Below are 23,278 nucleotides of genomic sequence, written 5' to 3' on the forward strand. Positions count from 1 at the left end.
CCCACTTCAAAAACCCTCTTCTCAAACCCCATTAACGAGCTCGGTAAGGCTCGCGAGCCTTGTCGAGCCTGGCCGAGCCGAGCCGAGCTGAGCTGGGCCAAGCTCGGCTCGGCTCGGCTCGTTTACACCCCTAATGGCTCCCTAAACTATATGCTGTCATTACTTATAATCCTTATGTGATTTTAGTTTGTTTATTATTATCCTTGAATAGAAGGCAATGCTTGTCTATGTTGTAGATCCTCATACAAGTAAAAAGAACTAGATATTTTTCATGGTTGAGCCCAATGGTGTATGGTGTCATTCAACATATTGTTCTTTGAAGTAGTGTCTTAGATAATGAACAGCGTGAATTTTCTTTTGTAGGTACTTTTTTTGTTGAATGCACAGAAACAGCATCAGTCCTTCAAAATGCCACTCAAGATTCTCTAGTTCTGCTTGACGAACTTGGTCGAGGAACAAGCACATTTGATGGATATGCTATTGCCTATTCTGTGAGTATATGACATTTGTACTTTTACTTTATTATCCTTGCACTAGCACTTGGTGCTCGGTAACAGCGAACAGGTTTTTGAATGTGATAGTCAGCCCTAACTTCAAATGTTACTCCTTTTTTGGACTTCTAGAACTGCTCTTACATAGGCTTTTTGTGCTTAGTCCCAAAAAGAAGAAAACGAAGTGTGGTTTTACCTACTTGACTTTTTTTTTCAGTTTCATAGTTTTTGTTTAACTGTTAATTTGTTGTACATTTTTTTTTGTAATTGCTTTGTTACTGCTTACAACAAGAAGAAGACAAGACATAACATATTGAGTTTATTATGTTTCCCCATTCCCTCTATTTTATTTTTAAACCCCGAGTTTTAAGACTTAAAGTTAATTGAATTTAATTTTCTTTCTTGTACAATTGAATTTATGTTTGTTTGTTGACTTGTTCTTGGTGCCTTGTGTTGCATGGATTCGTTGCCCCCCTATGCCGAATCCGTGTCGACACATCTCCACATGCAAATCGGACATGGATTCGCGTGGGACACACCCGGATTCTTGTTGTAGCCATGTCCCACACGAATCCTCTTTTTTCAGGCGAATCCGGCGCATCATTGTCTGTTTTAAAATGCGAATCCTGTATATTTTCCCCTTTAAACGTGTTTTCTTCTTAACTTTTTTTATATAAAAGCACAACCAGTACTTTTTAAATAAAACTCTAACGAATTGACCCTCCACCCTTGAACATCGACCCCCCTCCCACCCCTCTCTTCGACTCTCTTAATAAAAACTCTTAACGCTTCGAACCTCACCCTCAAAATTTTCATGAATATATATATATATATATATATATATATATATATATAAATTTTTTAATTTTTTCAATATTATTTTATTTCATAAAAATTGCCGAATCAACGAATCCTATTTTTTGATGTTTGCCGAATCCAACACCTCGAATTCGTGTCGGATCCCGACACGCGAATCTGAATCCATGCAGCACAGTTGGTGCCACACTTGATCATAAGAATCAATATGATATTTAACTATTTTTTGGCTCTGATATTGTGTTCAGTACTTAAATGTCTTTAGGAATTATTGTTGCACTGGCTTCTAATCTTGAGCATGGTTTTGGATTTATTTATTTTGGTTGGATTTGATTTCCTTTTTTATATTTGACAAACATTTAAAATAAATTATTTCAATTTAATTGTAATTTTTACAAAATTTTCACAATTGTTTATGTAATTTTCATTTACTACGCTTTATGTTCACTTTCCAGATAACCCTCACTTCCTTCTTCCTACTTTCCGCTTTTGCTTCGCTCTGTACCAACCTTGGTCGTTATATTTTATAAACCAAACCAACACTACTATAAAACTAACAAAAGGAAAAAGTAAAACATTGGGAATTGGACTCCTAATTGAAGCTAATAACTAACACCATCTCCTTTTCTTATTTGTATGGATCTAGGAACTTAAAAAATAAATCTCCTAAAGTAAAATTTATACCCCGACAGTTATAACTAATGGAAAACAATGAAAAAGACATGGAAAAACCTGACACCTCTTGTGCTCCCGTGCCCTCTCTTGTTCTTTTTCAATCAAAGGTCCCCATCTAGGAGAGAGGACAAAGCTGCGTGTAAAGATTGTAAAGTCATGCCCGGGGAGTGTTTAGTCTCACAACATAGGTTGGTGGTGTTGGATATATGCATTAAACGTTGGAAGAGAAAAGATAGAGATGTTAGACATTCGAGGACTAGGTGGTGGACTCTTAAAGGGGAAAAACTATATATGTTTAAAGATAGACTGCTTAAAGAAGGACCATGAAGTCGTGATGAAGGGACTAATATTATGTGGAATGAGATGTCTAGTTATATCAGGAAAGTGGCTAGAGAGGTACTTGGAGAATCTAGAGGGAGTAGGCCGCCGTCTAATGATATGTAGTGGTGGAATGAGGAGGTCTAAAAGGCGATTAGGTCGAAAATGGAGTGTTATAAATGTTTGCATGAGTGTAGAAATAAGGAGAACATTGAGAAGTATAAATTGGTTAAAAAAATATCTATGAAGGCAGTAAGAGAAGCTAGAGGCAAGGCCTATGAGAATTTGTACCACAGGTTAGGGACGAGAGAAGGTGAAAAAGATGCTTACAAGCTTGCTAAGATGAGAGAAGGGAAGAGTAGGGGCTTGAATCGTATAAAATGCATCAAAGATGAAAATCAAAGATTGTTAGTAAAAGAAAACGAGGTTAAGGAGAGGTGGTGAAGTTGCTTCAATAAGTTGTTTAACGGAGAACCCGTAGCGAATTTGGGAGAACTTGATAACGCTTTTGATGATACCCGTAGTTATGGATAAACTTACGGTGGGTATCCAGGACGAGGTACATGGTGTATGTTATTTGCAGATGATATAATATTAATTGAAAAAACCAAAGGAGGATTTAATACTAAGTTAGAGTTATGGAGAACTACTTTGGAATCCAAAAGTTTTAGACTGAGCGGTACTAAGATAGTACATGGAGTGCAACTTTAGTAATGTTAGGAGGCAGGGCGAGGATGTAGTAAATATGACTGGACAAGAGGTACCTATGAGGGATATCTTTTGTTATCTTGGTTCACTCCTACACAAGGAAGGAGATATTGAAGAGGATGTTAACCACTGAATAAGAGCAGGTTGGTTGAAGTGGAAGCATGCTTCAGGAGTTTTGTGCGATCGTAAAATACCTACCAAGTTGAAGGGTAAGTCTTATAAGACAGTTGTGAGGCCAGCCATGTTGTACGTCTCAGAATGTTAGGCCACTAAGAAGCAGCATGTGCATAAGATGAGTGTAGCGGAGATGCGAATGCTTAGATGGATGTGCGGCTACACAAGGTTAGATCAAATTAAAAATGAAGACATCCGTAAAAAGGTGGGGGTGGCACCAATTGAAGAGAAGATGAGAGAGCACCGCTTAAGATGGTTTGGGCATATCCAACAGAGGCTTTTGGATGCTCCAGTGAAAAGAAGTGACTCATGCCAAGTTGGTGGAGTAAAAAGAGGTAGGGGTAGACCGAAAACAACTTGGGTAGAAATAGTGAGGAAAGACTTGAGGGCCAGGAACATAACAAAGAACACGACCATTGATAGGATAGAATGGAAGAAAATGATCCACGTAGACGAACCCAAGTAGTGTCAGGATTAGACTTAGTCAATTTGAACTGGGTAGATTCTTTCACCTTCATGAAAATTTTCTATAGGATTCAGTAGCCTACTCCAACTAGTTTGGGACAAAGGCTTAGTTGAGTAGAGTTAATCTTGCTTGGCTAACTTTTTTTTCCCGAAACATCGCAAGTGCCGCACGGACCTCGTCATCAAATTGAAGACCCGTGACACATGATTTGCACATCCTTCTCCCTGTAGCCATTGCCTCAAACCCGCTTCACATCAAATTGGCAACTATTTAATTGATTAAGAAGCTAAATTTCATGTAGTTTTAGGTTATGATGCTAACATGCACGAACTTAAGTGGGTCATGCTCTAATGTGAACTAACTTATGTTTTCTAGCATATCTTAACTAAAAATATGTTTATTTTAGCAGGATTTCCACCAACAAAGATTAGCATGGGCCATGTAAGTTTGCAGTTCTTGTTTTATCATTCTAATGTAAAGGGGAATTACCTTGTACTCACAGTAAATAAAAAGAAAGAATAGCATGTGTGATGGTAGGGTTTTAAAATGAGAAGAAAATGTCAAAATGAGGGGGAAATAAAATAAAATTGAGTTTTGGGAGTTGAGAAGGTTCTAGGAGAAATAAGAAGCATTTAAAATGAAGAGAGGATCAAAGGGAGAAATGAAAGGAATTCGAGAGGAGAAAGTACCGTTTGTATTATCTCCAACCTTCTACATGCTTGCAACAGGCTTTGATTCCTTGTTAAATCATTTACACTTGTTAAGACTAAGATGAAGAAGACATGAGGAGGGGTTGGGCCTGTAGCTCGATGGTTGAGGCTTGGTTTCTGTACCTTGAGGTCTCAGGTTCAATCCCAGCTTACCTACAAAAAAAAATGACACGTGAATAGGTGAAAAACAGCAGATAAGAGGAGATAATCATCTATCATTGTGGTTGACCAGTAAAATATATATATATATATATATATATATATATATATATATATATATATATATATATATATATATATATATATATAGAGAGAGAGAGAGAGAGAGAGAGAGAGAGAGAGAGAGAGAGAGAGAGAGAGAAGGGTTGCTGTGCTCGAGCGCAGCTAGGCCTAGCTGTGCTCGAGCACAGAAACATTATGGATGGGGGGCCTACCAAAAATCAACTCCATTGGATCACCAATGGGTGTCCATTTGTGGGGCTAAAAATGGACAGATACTGTTCGTCCACAATCTGTCCATTTTTGGCCCCACAAATGGATACCCTAAGGTGATCCAATGGAGCTGATTTTTGGTGGACACCCTACCCATGAAAGGGCCCATCAAATGAATGCTTTGGATCCCACCAAAAATGTGGCCCACCCCTATTTCTGTGCTCGAGCGCAGCAACTCTGCACACACACACACCTATATATATATATATATGCAAATGAGGGTGTTTATCGTGCTTGTGTGCGCATGTTCTGGTTGTAGAAAGCCAAAAGATCAGGAGAATTACGATACTTGTGCCTTTCCAAATTCCTGTTCAACATTTATTGATATAGTGCTGGTGTTCAGAAGAAGCATATCCAACTCCATAAAACTTCCCTTCTATCCAGTATCCTCTTTATTAAAAGTTGTAGCCTGCTGTTCTTTTTCTGACAAAAACATTGCATTGCAGATTAGCATCTCCCAAATGAAGGGTTGGTCATGTTTGAGCTTTGAGAAACCATTTTGCACGTTACAACTTCTCTTTATAATCTTGTTCTAAATCCTCTCTCTTTTTTGAATAATTATCCAGGTGTTTCGCCATCTTGTTGAAAAGGTCCACTGTCGTTTGTTGTTTGCCACTCACTATCACCCTCTCACAAAGGAATTTAGCTCTCACCCTCATGTGAGCCTGCAACACATGGCTTGCTCTTTTAAGATGAGAACCGGAAGCAACTTCAATAGTGATCAGGAGCTGGTTTTTCTGTACCAGCTCACTTCAGGAGCATGTCCAGAGAGCTATGGGCTGCAAGTGGCACTCATGGCTGGGATCCCAAAACACGTGGTCGAGGTTGCATCAAATGCCAGCCAAGTAATGAAAATGACAATTGGAGAAAATTTCAGGTTGAGTGAAGGGAGATCAGAGTTTTCCACTCTTCATGAGGAATGGCTGAAAACCTTGTTGGCTATTTCACAGATCAGCGACTCCAGTATAAATGAAGATGCATCTGATACATTACTTTGCCTGTGGCACGAACTGAAGAGCTCCTATAGATTGGAAGAGCAGTGAAAATGCTTCCAGTAGAAGTTCGGGAAGTGATAAGAAACATTCTCTTCAGTGACTAAAGAAATGCTTTTTCTGTAGCTAAATGTAAAGAATGGTAAATTGAAGATCTCTTATAGATCGAAAAAGTGAAAAAAATGCTTCCAATCTAAGTTTGGAAGTAATATACACAAACTCTTTTTGGCGCACAAAGAAATGTTATTGCATTCCTTAGCTAAATATATAGAGTGGTGAATTGATTTTTGGAATGAATAGCAACAGCTACTTTCTGACTGGGGGGAAGTTCTGATAATGAGAATGACAGTTAAACTTTCATTATGCATGTGACGGGCTGGTTTGTTAACTGATCAATTGTGATAAAATTAGAAAGAATAGGAAGTGCGGGTCTTCCTCATACCATACTAAATTATCTTTGGTTATGGAGTACATGCGTCCAATGGGGCCGGTCGGTGCCATGTGCAGTGTTTATCACAAAACATCATAACTATTGTAGGAGAGGAAATAGTGGGCCTGCACCGTACATGCTGCTACCTGGGGATGACTGCACATTGTATCATGAAAACCGTGTGGACATGGCACCACCCTGCCTCATTGGACTCAATCATAAGTGTTAGAGTGTTCCATAGAACAATGACGATCATACAGCTGATCAAAATTAAAACGTAATTGTTTGTAAATTATCCTATAGGACGTTTACAGCTGGTTTGAATGGGGGCATAATAGAATTGTGGGAGTGCCATTATCAAAATAGGAGGCGGTCACAATGAAGAATACCAAAGGGCGGGAAGGCTCCCATCGTCATGTTAGTTGTCTCTCATTTGTTCCTTCGTTTTCTTCACAAGTTTATTCTCTCGGTTAGGGTTTTCTTGCTAGTTACTACAATACTTCTCTCCTCGCGAATAAAATCTCTCGAACCCTAATTTCTGAACAGATCTCGACCAAATGCCGATCTACAAGATCAGGGGAATCGATGTCGATTTCCCGTTCGAAGCTTACGAATGCCAGATCGTTTACATGGAGAAAGTTATCCGATCCTTACAAGAGGTGACAAAATCTTATCATTTCCCCCATGCCTATATACAACCATATCTCCTTTTTCACCCACCCTCTATTTTCTTCTACTTCTTCTGATGTTTTTGTAACTGTGCTAGAAATGCAATGCTTTGTTGGAGAGTCCTACTGGAACGGGGAAGACTCTGTGTCTGCTCTGTGCCACATTGGCGTGGAGAAAGAGTTTGGGCAATTTCTCAACCCAATCAAAGGGTCGAAATTTCGGCACCGAGCACATTGATAATACTTCACCCACTGAGAATAATCTCCCTACCATAATATACACTTCTCGTACTCACAGCCAACTCCGACAAGTAATCCGAGAATTGAAAACTAGTAATTACAGGTTTGACTAAATTTCTCCTCCCATATCTCATTTCCAGAATTTCTATTATTTCTAAGCCGCTATTATGTACGTGATTTGTGTAGAGGAAAGTTGAATTTGTCATAAACCAGAATTGATTCTTTTGTTTTCTATTTATCTTCCAAAACCTATCCAACTTTAGTATTTCGCTAGGTTTTTCTCCATTTCCTGGATTTTTTTTTGAGTTGTGTTGCTAGATATGGGAGATTCTCTCCTTATTTCCTACTGATTGCATCTTTTGGGGTAAATCTCAAGTCAAAATGCCAACTTCTGAGTCTTTTTAATCACATGGGAATCATAGATGTACATTCTTAAAAGAAAAAAAAAAATTAGAACTAAAAATCCACCTTATGGCATTTGCGGCAAATCATGGAGGAGAACCTCAAGGAGAAACTCTACATTAACTTAAAGAAGTGCTCGTTCTTGTATGGCAATGCGGTGTTTCTTTGTTATATTGAAGGTTGATATTGAAAAGGGGAACACCATTGTTGAGTGACTTATCCCACAATCTATTGGTCAGAGTTTTCCATTGTTTCTATACTTTTATTGGATGTATAACTTGTTTACTAGCTTAGTAAGCTGTTTGTAATATTTCTTGTTCAGAGATGTTCCCTTCACATGTTCTCGTACGACATGGCTAGAGCATCTTATTTGGTTGCTTGACTTCTCCATCTTGTCCTTTTCTTGAATTATAGAACTGCTTATCTTGATACCTTTCTGCATCACTTTGCATGTCCGCAAATGGATGTATGCTTGGCTTGGCAATTGTTTCCCATGTCATTTGCTTACAGCCAAGACATGCTGAATAAGGCAAGGTAACAAAAGACATGACTGGAATCATTGCCTAAACAGACGTAAAAAGTATATAAGATGCACGTATAATTTCCAATAAAGAGACACGATAAACAATATTAATTCCCTTTTGACCTAGGCATGCTTGTCACCGTGTTAATCATTATCTGCTAAAGCTTTGACACTTTAGACTATCACTCAGGTGGTGATTGTTCGAGACTAGAGTAGCCACACAAGTCGCAAAAGCACAAAGACTGTTTTGTTGTGCTTAAGTATCCAATGCTCTTAACTGGATTGATTATAGCTTAATTTGGCTTTAAAACGAAGTTATTACCCCCCCCCCCCCCTCTGTTTTTTTCCAATCTATCGCTGATGTTAGTGCAGTGCATGATTTTCTTTACAACAAAACCAAATTCTTGAGTTCAAAAATAAATACGTATTGACATTGAACATATAGGTTCTACACCTTACTTTGGCATCAATGGTTTTGGCATATTCCGATATATTGGCATTGACGTTGCTTGTCTAGTTAGGCTAATATAGACTGGAGGCATTATTCTGATCTTTATAGCTTTTCTAATTGTGAATATGATTACTTTATTTTGGATCAAGATAATGGCTTTGTTTATGCTGGCTATACATAATTAAGTTCCTTGTTCCACACTTTATCTGAGTGCTTTATGGTTCAAAGTCATTAGTTTATGGGTTTACCATTATGACTCTTAAGCTTGCTTTTATGCCTCTTTTCACGGGCCATTAATTGGTGAAGTTTTACCTGGTATTAAACAACAATGTTGCTTCATATGGCCTTAAAGTTCTTTGCCTTTTCACTTATTTACTATTAGAGAACATGCAGGCCCAAGATGGTAGTACTAGGTTCTCGGGAGCAAATGTGCATTAATGACGAAGTGCGGAATCTTCGTGGAAGAGCACAAAACAATGCTTGCCATTCCCTTTGCAAGAAACGCTCTTGCTCCCATTACACTCGCGTTTCTGGTACTTCCCTTCTACTGTTGTTATATCTTAATTTTGATTAGCTTGCTGCATTTTCTTGTATGGTTGGGAGAAACCCAACCCACAAATCTTGTTTTATTCATTTCGTGTGGAAAAACATAAGTTACAAATTTAAGTTATGTAACTATAGTGATGTAAGTGTTCAGGAAGAACACGAAGTGCCAATATTAATCCTTCCCCTTAAGTGATTAATAAAATTGACACACACACACACACAGTCACTCACTCACTATATTAACCCCTCTACTCTAGAGATTAATAAAATACAAAATCACACTCTCACATGACATCTTAAAGGTGTTTGCCCTATGACCCAATCGCATAAAACCCTTATTTTATTCTACACTCCCCCTCAAGGTGGAGCATAAATATCACACCTACCTAACTTGCTTATAATATCATGTAGATGAACGTGAACTGTAGCCTTAGTGAATATATTAGTTAACTGAGATGCAAAGTGAACAAATAGAGTGGAGATGGTGGGGAAGACACTTTCTCATGAACAATGTGACAATCCACCTCTATGTGCGTAGTCCACTGATGGAAGACAAGCTTAGAGGCAATATGTATGATTTGATTTTCACAATGAAGCTTCACAGGAGTAGAGAGTAGAGATCTCAAAGCCCATATCTATGAAAAGAGAACAAAGCCACATTAGCTTAGTGTAGCATAAGCCATTGATCGATATTCATTCAACTTCAGTTGAAGAATGAGCAGAGACAGATTATTTCTTACTTTTCAGGTCACCAAATTACCACTAACAAACATGCAATACCCACTGGTAGATCTATTAGTAGTTTAAAAACTCCGCCGCATCATCGTTGACTCACCCGAGTTGACTCCTTTTTAGCTCGACTGCATTCTTGTCCAAGTCCACATTTTTCCCTGCAAAAAGTTAATTCAAACTTCTTCGGCTCTCCTGAGTACTTGACCGTGTCAACCCCGCATCAATCAAGTACTCGATCGCGTTAACTGATTACTGGCTGCATCGCGTCGAGTCGACTAGGATTTGCTTTGGCCATGTTTTGACCCACATCCACATTTGTAAACACTGGATCTATTATCTGCCAAGCCAATCTAATCATCACTATACCTCAAACATCTGAGCAATCATGATTCTTATACAAAATGCCTTTACATGGTGATCATTTCAAATACCTTAGAATGTGTTTTGTATGGTTTATGCATGAAATGTCTTACCACAGTCACATCATAAGTAATGTCTAGACATGTGATGGTCAAATAAATAAGCTTCCCAACCAATCGCTAGTAGGACCAACAATATGAACAAAAGAAACAGAACCAAATACCTATCGTGGGAGAGAAAGCAAAGGACCACTGAGAGATAAGAGATGAAGAGGGATTTTCCCTTACAAAATAGGAGTGGGCATAAGATTGATCTTTTATGAAGCAATTAACACTACGTCATCCCAATAGATATTTGCAACTTTGAGTCTAATACGAATAGATCTATTAAGAAGATGCCTATTCTTCACTTTAAGAAGATGCCTATTCTTCCCTTCAACAACACCATTTTGTTCAGGTGTACGAGCCATGTTTGAGGAAAGATTCCTTTAAGCCATGATATCGATACTCCCCTCCCTAAACGAAACAAAAAACTTTAATTTTAGCATCAAATTGAGTATAAGGCATTTTATAAAATGTTTTACATTGTTAGTATCTTCATCTCTACTTTTCATTATTTATATCTATGGCGTACAGATAATCATCAATAAATGAATGAAAATATCGAAATCCAAAAGTAGAAATTACAAGGATAGGCCCCTACACATTAGAATGAAATAACTGGAAAGGAAATGAACTTTTATGTAAATTGAGAAAATAAATAGTTATCAAACTTGCAACTGTCACAACTAAACCTAGACTCTTTATTCAACCTAAATTCATGATTTTAAATTTTCATTGAAATCAACACAAAATGACTGGAATGCTTTCTTTTCCATCCCCACCCGAAACACATATCGAAACTGAAGCACATACTGAAACCAAAGCCATAAGTGTATTGGCGGTATAGGGTGCCTTTATACTCAACTCAACTCAACTCAACTAAGCCTTTGTCCCAAACTAGTTGGGGTCGGCTAATGAATCCTTTAGAAAATTTTCATGAAGAAGGTGAAAGGATCTACCCTTCTCAAATTGACTAAGTCTAATCTTGTCACTAGTTGGGTTTGTCTATATGGATCATTTTCTTCCATTCTATCCTATCCAACGTCATGTTCTTTGTTATATTCCTAGCCCTCAAGTCTTTCCTCACTGTTCCTACCCAAGTTGTTTTCGGTCTGCCCCTACCTCTTTTTACTCCATCAACTTGGCATGAGTCACTTCTTCTCATTGGAACATCCCAAGGCCTACGTTGGATATGCCCAAACCATCTTAAGCGGTGCTCTCTCATCTCCTCCTCAATTGGTGCCACCCCCACCTTTTTACGGATGTCTTCAAATACAGGGTACCTTTATGTGTTACACAATTATATTTATATGAATTGAGAATGTGGTATATGTATTATGTATAAATATTTATACGAATTATATTTGAAATCTTATATATACTGAATTATCAAACATGCTTGACAACACATGTCACTAGGTGTTAGGAGTTTAAGCCATTACGAGTATTTTTTTTGCTCATGCGAGGATTTTGAAGTGTGTATTTGTTTTTATTCTTACACTTCCTGAAGTTTCATCTTAAAAGGTGATACGTTTCCATGATTTTACAGGATTTCCACCAACATTTCTATAAAAAACTGACGCGTTTTTATTTTCGTCATAACCGAAACACATAACAAGATTGAAACTTGAAACCTTGACTAAATTTACCAGGAAACAATATCTGAAGAGACTTCAAAGGATGATTTCGTAGACGACAATGTCATAGGTACATTTTATTATAAATTTTCATAAAATCTAGTAAGTAAAATCTATTTTTCTCATGACCACAACCAATCATCTTTGTTGCCAGCTTCTGAAAGGCAAAGTAAGTGGGATATAAAGTTGCGTTGCACTTACGTTGTTTCGTAAGGCTACTGACAGACATCATATTAGTAAGGAATCTAAGGAATGCAGTAAAACGAACAACTGATCGTAGGACAAGGTGCAAGAAAGACGATAAACACCATTTCTAGAGATACTAGAAAGTGATCCATCTGCCAATTTTACCTTGCTCGAAATAGAAACAATAGATAAAAAATTACCTTGCTCACCAGTCATATGATCAGAAGCTCCTGAATTACTAATCTTGGAGGTGGAGCAATTAGACTGGGCAGAAGTGTGGTGGGCAAAAGTATATGCTAATGTACTTGAAGTCTCATCCGTGGATTGAGGGCTAATGATAGCCTTAAGGGCGACAGGCTGTTAACCAAGCTCTTGAATCCCTCGAACCCTTGCATTGATCCTGAATACCTTGAAGTAGATGGAATGGTAGAGCTGTACTCCCCCTCAATTGAAGTGGCGCAATGGTAAGGTTGCTCCATTGTGACCTGGTGGTCACGGGTTCGAGTCACGGAAACAGCCTTTCTGCAAAGCAGGGGTAAGGCTGCGTACATCTAGCCCTCCCCAGACCCCGCAATGGCGGGAGCCTCGTGCACTGGGCCGCCCTTTTTTTTTAATATATTTTTTGGACAAAGGTGAGGATTCATATCCCAAAAGAAGTCTTTAGTTCAGCGCCGACCACCACATAGGCCGATCCGTCCATTAATGATTGTATCAACAGTTGATACAGTTTGAGCACCAGCTTATTTTCGCTGGGTTCCTTCTATCTGTTTAAGCACCACACACACCGCCGGGCCTTCTTGTACCTTCACCATGCTCAGTAGTTATCTCTCTATAAAGATCCATATCTTAATGAGCGGGATCATGATACAGCCCGGGTTATGTGGGAGCAGAAATCGAGAAACCCGACTCTATACAAATGAACACCAACGCCTGCTGCACAGCAGTTGGATGCGACATGGACAACTTTGAGGAGATTTTTTTTTTTTTGAATGGTACAACTTTGAGGAGATCGGCCACCGGCTTGGGCTAGCCGATCGATCCGAGGTTCCTAAGGATGCTGGATCATAGATCTAGATCGTTAATATCTAATTTAAAGAGATCAATGCGATCAGATCCATCGATTTCGGAATCTACGGTCAGGATTAATCAAGATTACTCACATCTCGGACTCTTGGCGGGATCGGGCATTGCAGATATAAAGTCAAGTTAGAGTTGATACTTGATAATCTTGATGAGACTACGGACATACTGCACATTAGAAGTGAAACTTGGAATAACAAGACCCATAACAAAGAAAGTCTAAGGAGATTGTAACATTTCCTACTTATGAAAAATGGGATATATAAAGTCAAGTTACGGTTGATTCTTGATATTCTTGCTGAGATACAGACATCCTGCACCGTAGAAGTGAAACTTGGAATAACGACACTGAAGACATAGAAAGTTGAATGTAGCTTGTAAGTTGTAACATTTCCTACTCATGAATAGGGCAAGAATATCATATTGGCATCTTCTATACGAACAGTCTCGAGCCTATATCAAAAGGTTAGACTGAATATGATTTATAGGTCCTGCGTCATATTTCCAAGAGGATGAAGAATAAAGAGTGGCATGAAACAATTTCTTGCTGTTACATCCTTGTGTAGAAACTTTGGAAGTAGTAACCCTCCAAAAGTTTCTCCGCACTTAAATAAATGATAGTATTGATATTGAGGAGATTCAATCATATGACCAGAGGAGAATCTTCTCATTCACTCTGAGGGAATTATCTGAAGCTGAAGCTGTATTGGCAGGCTAAAATCACTAGTGTCTATTTCTATCATGAAAATTCTTACATGTCTCCTTAAGATGTCCAATCTAGTTATAATATGAACATTTTCTAGTGTCTCATGATTACGTCCATGGCCACATCGATGAACACCACCCATATCTCTGCCTTCAATGACAAATGCAAATGTATTAGGAACATCAATAGTGGGACTAGGAACCATCAAACGCTATTGGTCCTCCTCATTGTGGACAAGTGATAGCTCGAGAAATATCTTTAGTATCACTAGTCATCACCATATATCTGAAACCCACAAATGCAAGGACTTCTAAATCTGGAGAGAGCTTGTGGTGTGCCATCTCGTCGAACCTAGACTTTAGCTTATTGGAATTACTCTCTTATTAACATGTTTCCCTGTCAAAGATCTTTTTTCTTTAACCCCACTTAGAGAATCTTGGCACATTATTTCTTGAACAAAAAGTTTTGAGATGGTTCCAAAATTCTTTCACAGAATACATGAAACATTTATCATGCAAAAATTCTTTGTTCACACAAGTCACAACATGTTGTTTGTTCCCATGTCACTTTCACAATTTTGGATCAGATTGGGGATCATATACGGTGGACACTTACATGTCCATCACTGTCTCACAGAGATGTCGACAACCAGATAAGGCTCAACATTGCATCTCTGACACAAGTATTTTGTACCATAGTTGCAGGAAACTTCCTAGTTGGATGGAAAGCTCACTTCGGAAGCTAAGTTCTTCTCACTTCCCCATAAACTCACTTCGAAACTAAGTTCTTCTCACTTCCCAAATTTAGGGGAACTTCTCTTGATGCTTCCTATATATTTCCTCTTCATTAAATTACTTCCTATTTAAGAAAAGAGTGCATTTAAAACTTGAAAACTCATCTTAAGTCTCAAATGAAAATTAGATGGAACTTTTTTTTCCAAAAGCTTGACAAATACATGAATGAAACATGTTAAATTGTAAATTCCTAAAATTTGTAATTTTAATAGTCGACTAAGCCTTTTTTCTACTTGTAATCCTTACCTATATGAATCATTTCTCTCTAGTATAATCCTATTCTTTCTATGTGCTTTTATTTGATTCTAAAGGGGCTTTTTACTTGCTTCATGTTGACTTTCAATGACACTTCCTAGTTCCTACACATTTTCTCTTTATTTTCTTTAGAGTTTTCGCTTCCCGCATTCTTTTTTCTAAACCCCTCGCTTCCCGCATCGCTTCTCACACTCACTTCCCCTCTGGCAACTATGATTTGTCCCCTTCCATGTCTAGAAACTATAAGAAATCTAGGGTATATATCAATCTTGACAATTTCAAATCAATAATGGTTGGAAATCATTCATTCTTCTGAGGTCGATATGCACAAACAAGTACTCAATTTGTGGCCAACCGACGAACCCTTGTCAAAAGAGATAGTTCACACATCAATGGAACTTCAGAAGGTATTGTCAAATAAAAAGTAAAGAACTTAGGAGCAATCAATCTAGATGTCGGAGAAGAGGAGAAGCAGAGAAGAAGAGAAGAAAGGAATTCATGGGGATTGAAAGACCAATCCACAACTCCCATCACTTTATTATATAATATTCTAACAATGATGAACAACAGAGTATGCTATTAGCAAGCCATAACACATCATTTTTAACGCTCTCCATCAAGCATGATCATAGACTACCGTACCCCCCTTTTATATGCAACTCACTTGCTAACCAAAATACCTTTAGATATATTCATTTTTCAAGAGAGAGACATTGCTTTATGTCTTCATTTTTTAGTATTGGTTCAGAATTGAAGTACTCAGCTTTTGTAGCGCGTCATGTCTCCTTTCCATGACTTACATCTGTTGAAGGATGGTCCTTTCTCCAATTAGCATGTTTCAATTAGCTATATAAGCTTTGGATTTATTTGATGAGTGGTGTTTTGACCAGAAGTTTATATTGCTTACTGAAGTCGTTCAGCCAAAAAGTTACCAATTCTTTCTAACGAGGAAATTGACAATTGTATGTTTGAAAAGAACTAATAAAAACTTCAACTGCTGTAATCTTAGAAATACTAGAAAAAGAAATTGATCAGTAAAATATTATCGAGAAATGGTTCTCAGGCTTTGGCTTTGGCTTCTTAACTTGTGTGTATTTTTATCTATGAAAAATTTTCTACACTAATTTTTTGGCATTATTGGTAACTTTTTCCCTTTCTGATTGGTTCTTTTGCTCCAATTGGCCTAATTTCGTACCATATGCATAGAATCAAGAAATCATGGTATTCTTTTTTTTTTGTTTTGGAAAATTGAAATTTCTCAGTTTTTTGAAGTCATCTGAGTTTGGAACATTGTAAATTTATTTATACTGTAGATTTCTGAAAATTGAGCATTTCTGTAGATTCTTGAACGCATAATCCTTTTGGATATTCCGTGACTTGTGTTTTTGTGCGTCTTTTATGTAGATTACATAAAGAATAATCCCGATCTGGGAAATGATCCTTTTGACATTGAAGACTTGGTCAATATTGGAAGAACCAAGGGGCCGTAAGTTAATTATATAGTTTCCTCTAAACGGTTTAATTTTCTTCTCTAGTTTCATATGCATTATGTTATTATATCCATGAATGGTCTTTGTTTGTTTTTTTATTGAAAACTAACTCACTTGCAGATGTCCTTATTATGTCTCAAGAGAGCTTCACAAGGTGGTTGATATTTTATTTGCTCCTTACAACTATCTTATTGATCCAGGGAACCGTGGTTCTCTTTCTGGTATTCAGTGGGAGAATACTGTACTCATATTTGATGAAGCACACAACTTGGTAAGTGCGGCATTCAATGTTGTCTACTTACCGTGTTTTAAACTTCTACGTTGATAGGGTTAGGAGAAATGGTTTATTCTTCATAGGTTTTTATTAGGATTGCAACTCAGGTAAGGTTGGGTCGGGTTGAGGCCAACACTAGCCCGTCAACCTCAACCTGAGCTTCGAGTCAATGTGTCAACCCTAACCCAACTTGCCTCCAAATCTCTCAATCCTAACCAAAATACATAACCGCATAAGATTTCGAAAAGGAACACGGTCAGGTCGGATCGGGTTGCCAATAACCCTAGCCCAACCCGAAATTAAATCTGCTTGGCTTTTTCCAACCCTAACCCAATGCAACCCGGGCCGAAATCAATTTGAACCCATCGGGTTCGGGTTGAGCCCGACCCAAGTTGCACCCTTGTTTTTATTTCAAGGATGGAAATCTCCCTTGGAAGAAATCACTTGTCTTTTCTTGCACATTCTTAATTTGCATCATTAGTTTTGATTTTTATCCATCTTTTAACTTTTTCCTTTTGACATACTTCACAGCCACTCGTTGTAAAATCTATCCCCCTCACTCTCAAAGCTTATTTTATCAATTATTATAAAATCAAGTGGCATAAGTGTCATTTTTGAATTTCACGGAGTTTTCATGACTGGCCTTTAGTAGTATTTAATGATGTTTTATCTATTTCTGAAGGATAAGACACTCTTTATGTTACGACATATGCAGGAAAGCATATGTGCAGATGCAGCGTCGTTTGACTTGCCTGCTAGCCATCTTGCGGCTTGCATTTCTGAAGCGAATCAATGTGTAGGCCTTTCTCTTGCAAGGAGGGCCATAGAAAAATCTGATGATAGATCACTTGACCCTGATAATTTTGCTATTCTCAAAGGTAAATTTCTATTTAACAGTGAATGCATCTCATTCTCTAAGCTACGGGGATGCAAGGGTTTGCAATATGGGCCAATATGGATTGCGGAGAGCAAGATTTTGGGCCAATAATTGAACATGTGCATGCTGTGGAAATCTTACCAAGTTGGTAATGCATAGCATATCATCGCTACTCAGAATGCGCTTAAAAGGGCAGAAAAGGAAAATAGAACACAAATGTGGAAGGGGATAGTACTCTATCCTCAACATAAGCACATGCACATTACATCCATGCATTTAAATATACTGACCATGTGCGTAAATGGTTTGAAGCATTCTAGTGCTTAATGCATGACTGGATGCTTTTAATTGTGTATGAATATGTTAGGTATGCATGTATTATTAAAACTGGTAGAAGTGAGTTCTGAGGGGTGAGTGCAAGTGCTATCAATTTTTGCTGTGTATAGAAATAATAGTGAGTGTTTTGTGAAGCAGATTGAGGATGCTTCTTGGTGCGGTAAAGATAACAATGAGTTTCTCTAAGTAACTTAGTAACTTAGTCATACTCATGGTTTTAAATTTCCACCGAAATCTGAAACCAAAATTGTGAGTGCGTTAGTTGTATACTATATCATTATGTGTTACATAATTATATTTATATGCATGGCATGTGAAATGTGGTATGTGTATTATGTATAAATATGTATATGAATTATATGTGAAATGTGGTATGTATTGAATTATCGGACATGCGCGACAACGCATCTCACTAGGTGTTTAATATTATTAAACCATTATGGATGACCGTCTTGCTTATGGGATGGTTTTTAAGTGTGTATTTGTGATTATTCTAGCATTTCTTGAAGTTTCATCTTGAAATTCTATCCTTTTCATATTCTTTCATATGTTTCCATAATTTTACATAATTTCCACCTAAATTTCCAACTGAAACCAAAACGTTTAAATATTTTTGTCGACCGAAACCGAAATTTAGAAACCAAAATTTAAAACGTTGGTCATACTGGTGTTTGTTATATGTTACTATGGTCATGCTGGTGTTTGTTATATGCTACTATGGTAAATGATTCAGTGTTTTTATTTAACTTTATAAACGACCATATGTTTATGGGTAATATTGTAATCTTGCAGCTCTTCTACAAAAGCTTGAGAAGCGGATTGCTGAAGTGCCTGTTGAATCCAAAGAGTTGGGATTTACTCGACCAGGACCTTACATTTATGAATTATTTGCTGATTTACACATCACACATGAAACAGCCAATATGCTTATTGATACGATTGACCATGCTGCGTTACTTCTTGAGGATGGTAAGGCCGGTGTTGATGCCTTGACGTTCCTGTTAATTTTCTGCTATTTGGGTTCTTACTCTATTGTACCGTAACACATTATTGGACATGCCCAGTTGTTAAGATCAGATAGACCATATGAAAAGACATGCTGACCCTTTATTTATAAGTATTTTTAGTTCCTGCAAACGAGTTTATATTTGATAGAGCTGAGAAATATTGAAGCTTGTTATGCGAGAACATAGCATAGGAGTGATGGATTTTTCTCATATTTAGCTGCAAATGCAATTGAGAATCGGTTACCACACAAGAAAAAGGGCACTGTGTGTAGGCTGGAAACCATGCGGGATGTTCTCAGGATAATCTTCGGAGGCGGTGATAAAGGGCATGCAAAATTCTATCGTGTAAGTTTGGGAACTCTGGATGCAACTTTTATGTCACATAAGTCAATAGAATTGTTGTAGGAGTTCGTTCCTCATCTGATTTTCCTCTGTACCGCATGATGATGATGCGATATCTACCATGGTTAGTATTATGAACACATTATATTGATGTTATATCATTGGTTGTTTGAAGGTTCATGTCCAAGAATCCCAGGAAAAGTTCAATGATGCTTTTAAAGGTATGGATGACCTAGTTTTCTTTGTTCTCGACTGTTTATCATGTATTTGGTCTGATCTTTGCTACACTTCTGAAGAGAAAAGACGAAAAGTAAAAACAAAGAAAGGACGATAGATTGTGTTCTTTTGCTTTCTCATCTGCTATTATTATTTTACTTGAGCTTTGGATTAAGAGTAAACACTTGATATTCTAAATTATGGAATGTTTGATAATAGTATCATTGCCCTACCTTGATCAATTAGTACCTTCTTTGGATCCTGATGTAACTGAAGTGAAAATAATTATTTATAGGAATTTGCTACAGGAAAATGCTGGCCGAACAATTAAAAATGTTTCTATTTTGTCTTTCTATCAGATTCTTCCAAGTATAGACATGAACAGTAGATTTGAGAAGTTAATATCTTTTGTAAACTTTTGGCCTTCGTAAGCTGCCATAGTATGGTTTCGCTGTTTCGTTTGCTTGCAAGTGAGCCTCCATTGAAAGTTGAAACATCAATGGGTGGAAACAATTTCTAAATTAAATCTCAAATTATGACGCCTCCCTCATGTAATTAGCAAATGAAAAATAGTTAAAATTCCATAAACAGTTTATTTATGTTTGCACAGACTAAGATCCTCAAATTAATAGATCAGTTTGTACCCTAGAGATTTTGTTTCTGGAATGATGTAGAAGTGTGCAGATTTCTTGGCATTCAGGCATTTGTGCATGGCGGAATATAGAGTTATTAGAACTTGTATTTCAGTTCCCACTTTTTGCCACTCACCTGAAGTCCAATAATGCAGTTGAGCTGTTGCATTTTTTTGTTCATTGCTCTGAAGTGGTTCTTTTTTTTCTTTGAATGGTAACTCCGAAGTGGTTCTTTTTTTTCTTTGAATGGTAACTCCGAAGTGGTTCTTACCTTTCAGATTCTAGCATAGCATGTTTATGTATATGTGAGGGGGACATCAACAATGGGTGTGGATTCAAGGTTTAAAAGCGCACATGTGGACGAGACTGATGGCGAAGACTCTGGCATGGGCCACATACATTGGCTTCCTTTTTTATTATTTACTTTCTATTTTCGTTATTTTATTTGTAGCGTACTTTTTAGGCATCAAATCTCATCCGTTTGGCGTGTTTTTAGTATTATTAGAAAGATTTTTCAATTGTATATCTAATGAGCCCAAGACCACTTGATTTGGATGTGTTTTGAGCAAGTTATGAGTGTTTTTAGGAAGTGGCATAGGTTTATTAAGGGATTTACTATTTTTAGTAAGTTTTTAACTTTATTTAGTTTACTTTGGATTAGATGAATGGTTGAGATTAGTTGCTTAGGTTTTAAGTTATCTTCTATGGTTTCTTTTCTTATAAATACATCTTATGTAAGCAATGTAAGGGACTTTTTAAATATTGAATACAATTGGTGTTTTGCTTGAAGCCAGAAATTCGGGCTTCTTCTTCTCTCTTCTTCTTGTGGTTTGGAACCATCTTCTCCCATCTCCTCTCACCTATTCTCTTCTATTTCTTCAATCAAATCAGCACAAACAAGGTTAGTAAATCATATTTTCTATTTCCTTTGTTCTTGAATCCTAAAAATAGAAAAACCCAAAATCCATAGATCACCCTTGTTCTTCAAGATCTTGTTTTAAGATCTTGGGGGATTTTTTTAGTGATTAAACCTCACCTAAAACTCACAAGAATCTCAACTTTGAACCTTTTTGAGCCCTATTGCAAGTTCTTACCCTTTTCAAGCCTGAAAATCCTTTGTAAAGATACATAGCCTAAACCTACCATCAAGTCAGAACCTAAACCCTAGAATTACCTTTCTTTTACCTACCTAAACCCTCACCTAAGATCTGGACAGTAGTTTCCTTCAATTTTCAGATTTGCAGAAATTACCAAAATATCCATACGGCCTAAATCTGGACTGTTTTGACTCAATTCCTGCTGTTGGACATTTTTTTGTTTTTCTTCATTGATTGTTATTAATTTCTCATGCTTTTGTTACATCTAATTGAGAGGTCTTACATTATCTTTTAGTTCTTTTAATTGGTTGCATGCGTAGGGCTAGTTTCGAACTAATCCTTCTATTATCAATTCATCTTAAGAATCTTTATCACTTTGATTGATTTGTATAAGGTTTAGTTCATGCTTAATTATGATCTTTTCAATTATTTATGCTATTTAGGTCTCATTATTGTTGATGTCCGTAGATTAATTAGGCGTTAATTCAGCCCTAGGTTAGTTGTTAAGTGTTCTTTTAGTTTCCACGTAAGCCCTAAACTGTCCTAAAGTCTTAATCCCATTAGGAGTGTAGGATTCTCCCTAAATTAGGTATTGTCCTGCATCAACATGACTTCTATTTTCTTGAATAAGCTCGACGGATATTCTAAAATAATAATGTTGTTCCCTCTCAGAATATTGATGAACTAGCCTTTTTGACACACTTCTTATAAAGTGAGGATAAGCCTTATCTTTTTTATGATTGAGTTCTATTGCTTTTTGACATTGAATTTTTCAGGTAAGGTGTCTAGAATGCTCAGCTGGTGGTGTTTCAGCCCAGGAATTGCTATGAGAGAATTTCTCCGATTGGGTGTCTGCTCTATCATTTTGACCTCTGGAACATTATCACCCTTGGACTCATTTGCGCTGGAACTGAACTTGTTGGTCAATTTTGTCCTGAGCACTTTGTCTTTTGCAATTCTCATGAAACAATTTTCATCAATGCTCAAACAGAATTTCTTGTTTCCTTCCACAGAGAATTTCCAATTCGGTTGGAGAATCCTCATGTAATATCTTCCAATCAAGTCTGGGTTGGAGTTGTACCTACTGGTCCATCAGGTTGCTCTTTCAATTCCTCATATCGAAACCGTGATTCCCTAGAATATAAGCAAGAGCTTGGCAATGCTATCGGTATGTGCAATAGATATTGAAAGAGCTGATATTAACCAATTTGTGTTTTCGGAGTTTTTTTTTTTTTTTTAACGTTGTTTTTAGAGATATATTTGATGGAGGTATGGCTCTTTAATTGGTGTTCTGCAGTAAATTTTGCCCGAATTGTACCAGATGGATTACTTGTTTTCTTTCCGTCCTACTACCTCTTGGACCAGTGCATTGAGTGCTGGAAGAATACGGTGAGTGAATAGTCAAGGTGAGAAGTGATTCAAATTACCTGTATGTTATTTTTCTTGACAAATGAGACAATCTCTTTTAGAGTCATGCAAGCTCCACAAATTCAAGCACAATCTGGGAAAGGATTTGCAAACATAAGCAGCCTGTTGTAGAACCTAAGCAGTCTGCACTTTTCTCTCACTCAATTGAGGTTAAAAAATTCAATCGCTCATATTATCCTTTGCTTTTCATTTAGGTCAACCTATGTTCTTCCATATTTTTCTTTTATCATTTTCGTTCTTTGGAGTTGGTGGTGCTAAATTGTGTTAGTTTTGCAGGACTTCCAGACAAAATTGAAGGACACCTCTACTTCCGGTGCAATTTTTTTGGCTGTTTGTCGTGGGAAGGTGCGCTTTTGTCTGATCTTAGAAGGTTATGTCTGTTATGACAATCTTATTATTCACAATCCCTTTAGAGGAGCACGTGCTGATTGGTTGAAATCTCCACTCCCAAGCTGTTTTTTATTTTTTTTATTTTCACAATTTTCAATGTAAAAAATCTGCTTTTGTAGATCTTCATATTCTATTTATTGGTTCTTACTCATCATTGGTTGTACGTAACATTCATGTCACATAAACTGAAGAGTTTCCAACAACTATATTTATAGTGCTTCTCTCATCCTTTGCAT

General features: G+C 37.2%; 2 protein-coding genes across 6 annotated transcripts in view; both read left to right on the top strand.

Annotated features, from left to right (window-relative positions):
* Positions 1–6,200, top strand: part of MSH7 (MUTS homolog 7) — a 45,711-nt gene extending 39,511 nt beyond the window's left edge. For all 3 annotated transcript variants that reach the window (XM_077356289.1, XM_077356287.1, XM_077356288.1), the window contains exons 16-17: positions 364–491; positions 5,417–6,200. In XM_077356289.1, coding sequence (XP_077212404.1) covers positions 364–491; positions 5,417–5,893 — 605 coding nt within the window. In that variant the 3' untranslated portion in view covers positions 5,894–6,200. The remainder of the gene's footprint in view (positions 1–363; positions 492–5,416) is intronic.
* A 494-nt stretch (positions 6,201–6,694) lies between these two features.
* LOC143847470 (regulator of telomere elongation helicase 1 homolog) overlaps positions 6,695–23,278 on the top strand; it is a 64,944-nt gene continuing 48,360 nt past the window's right edge. For 2 of the 3 annotated variants that reach the window (XR_013235060.1, XM_077356291.1), the window contains exons 1-14: positions 6,695–6,931; positions 7,039–7,283; positions 8,950–9,089; positions 16,358–16,439; positions 16,564–16,714; positions 17,433–17,595; positions 18,723–18,899; positions 19,155–19,282; positions 19,455–19,500; positions 22,001–22,142; positions 22,238–22,392; positions 22,522–22,613; positions 22,694–22,801; positions 22,929–22,997. Coding sequence is in view for 2 of the 3 variants with exons in the window: in XM_077356291.1 (XP_077212406.1) it covers positions 6,830–6,931; positions 7,039–7,283; positions 8,950–9,089; positions 16,358–16,439; positions 16,564–16,714; positions 17,433–17,595; positions 18,723–18,899; positions 19,155–19,282; positions 19,455–19,500; positions 22,001–22,142; positions 22,238–22,392; positions 22,522–22,613; positions 22,694–22,801; positions 22,929–22,997 (1,800 nt within the window). In the remaining variant the exon portion in view is untranslated. Of the gene's footprint in view, positions 6,932–7,038; positions 7,284–8,949; positions 9,090–16,357; positions 16,440–16,563; positions 16,715–17,432; positions 17,596–18,722; positions 18,900–19,154; positions 19,283–19,454; positions 19,501–22,000; positions 22,143–22,237; positions 22,393–22,521; positions 22,614–22,693; positions 22,802–22,928; positions 22,998–23,278 lie in introns of those variants that run through there. The other variant, XM_077356292.1, reaches the window with a different exon arrangement.

This window comes from Tasmannia lanceolata, unplaced genomic scaffold (genome assembly GCF_043159265.1).
Source record: "Tasmannia lanceolata isolate RefF3 unplaced genomic scaffold, GAP_Taslan_0.1 ptg000015l, whole genome shotgun sequence".
Lineage (NCBI taxonomy): Eukaryota > Viridiplantae > Streptophyta > Magnoliopsida > Canellales > Winteraceae > Tasmannia > Tasmannia lanceolata.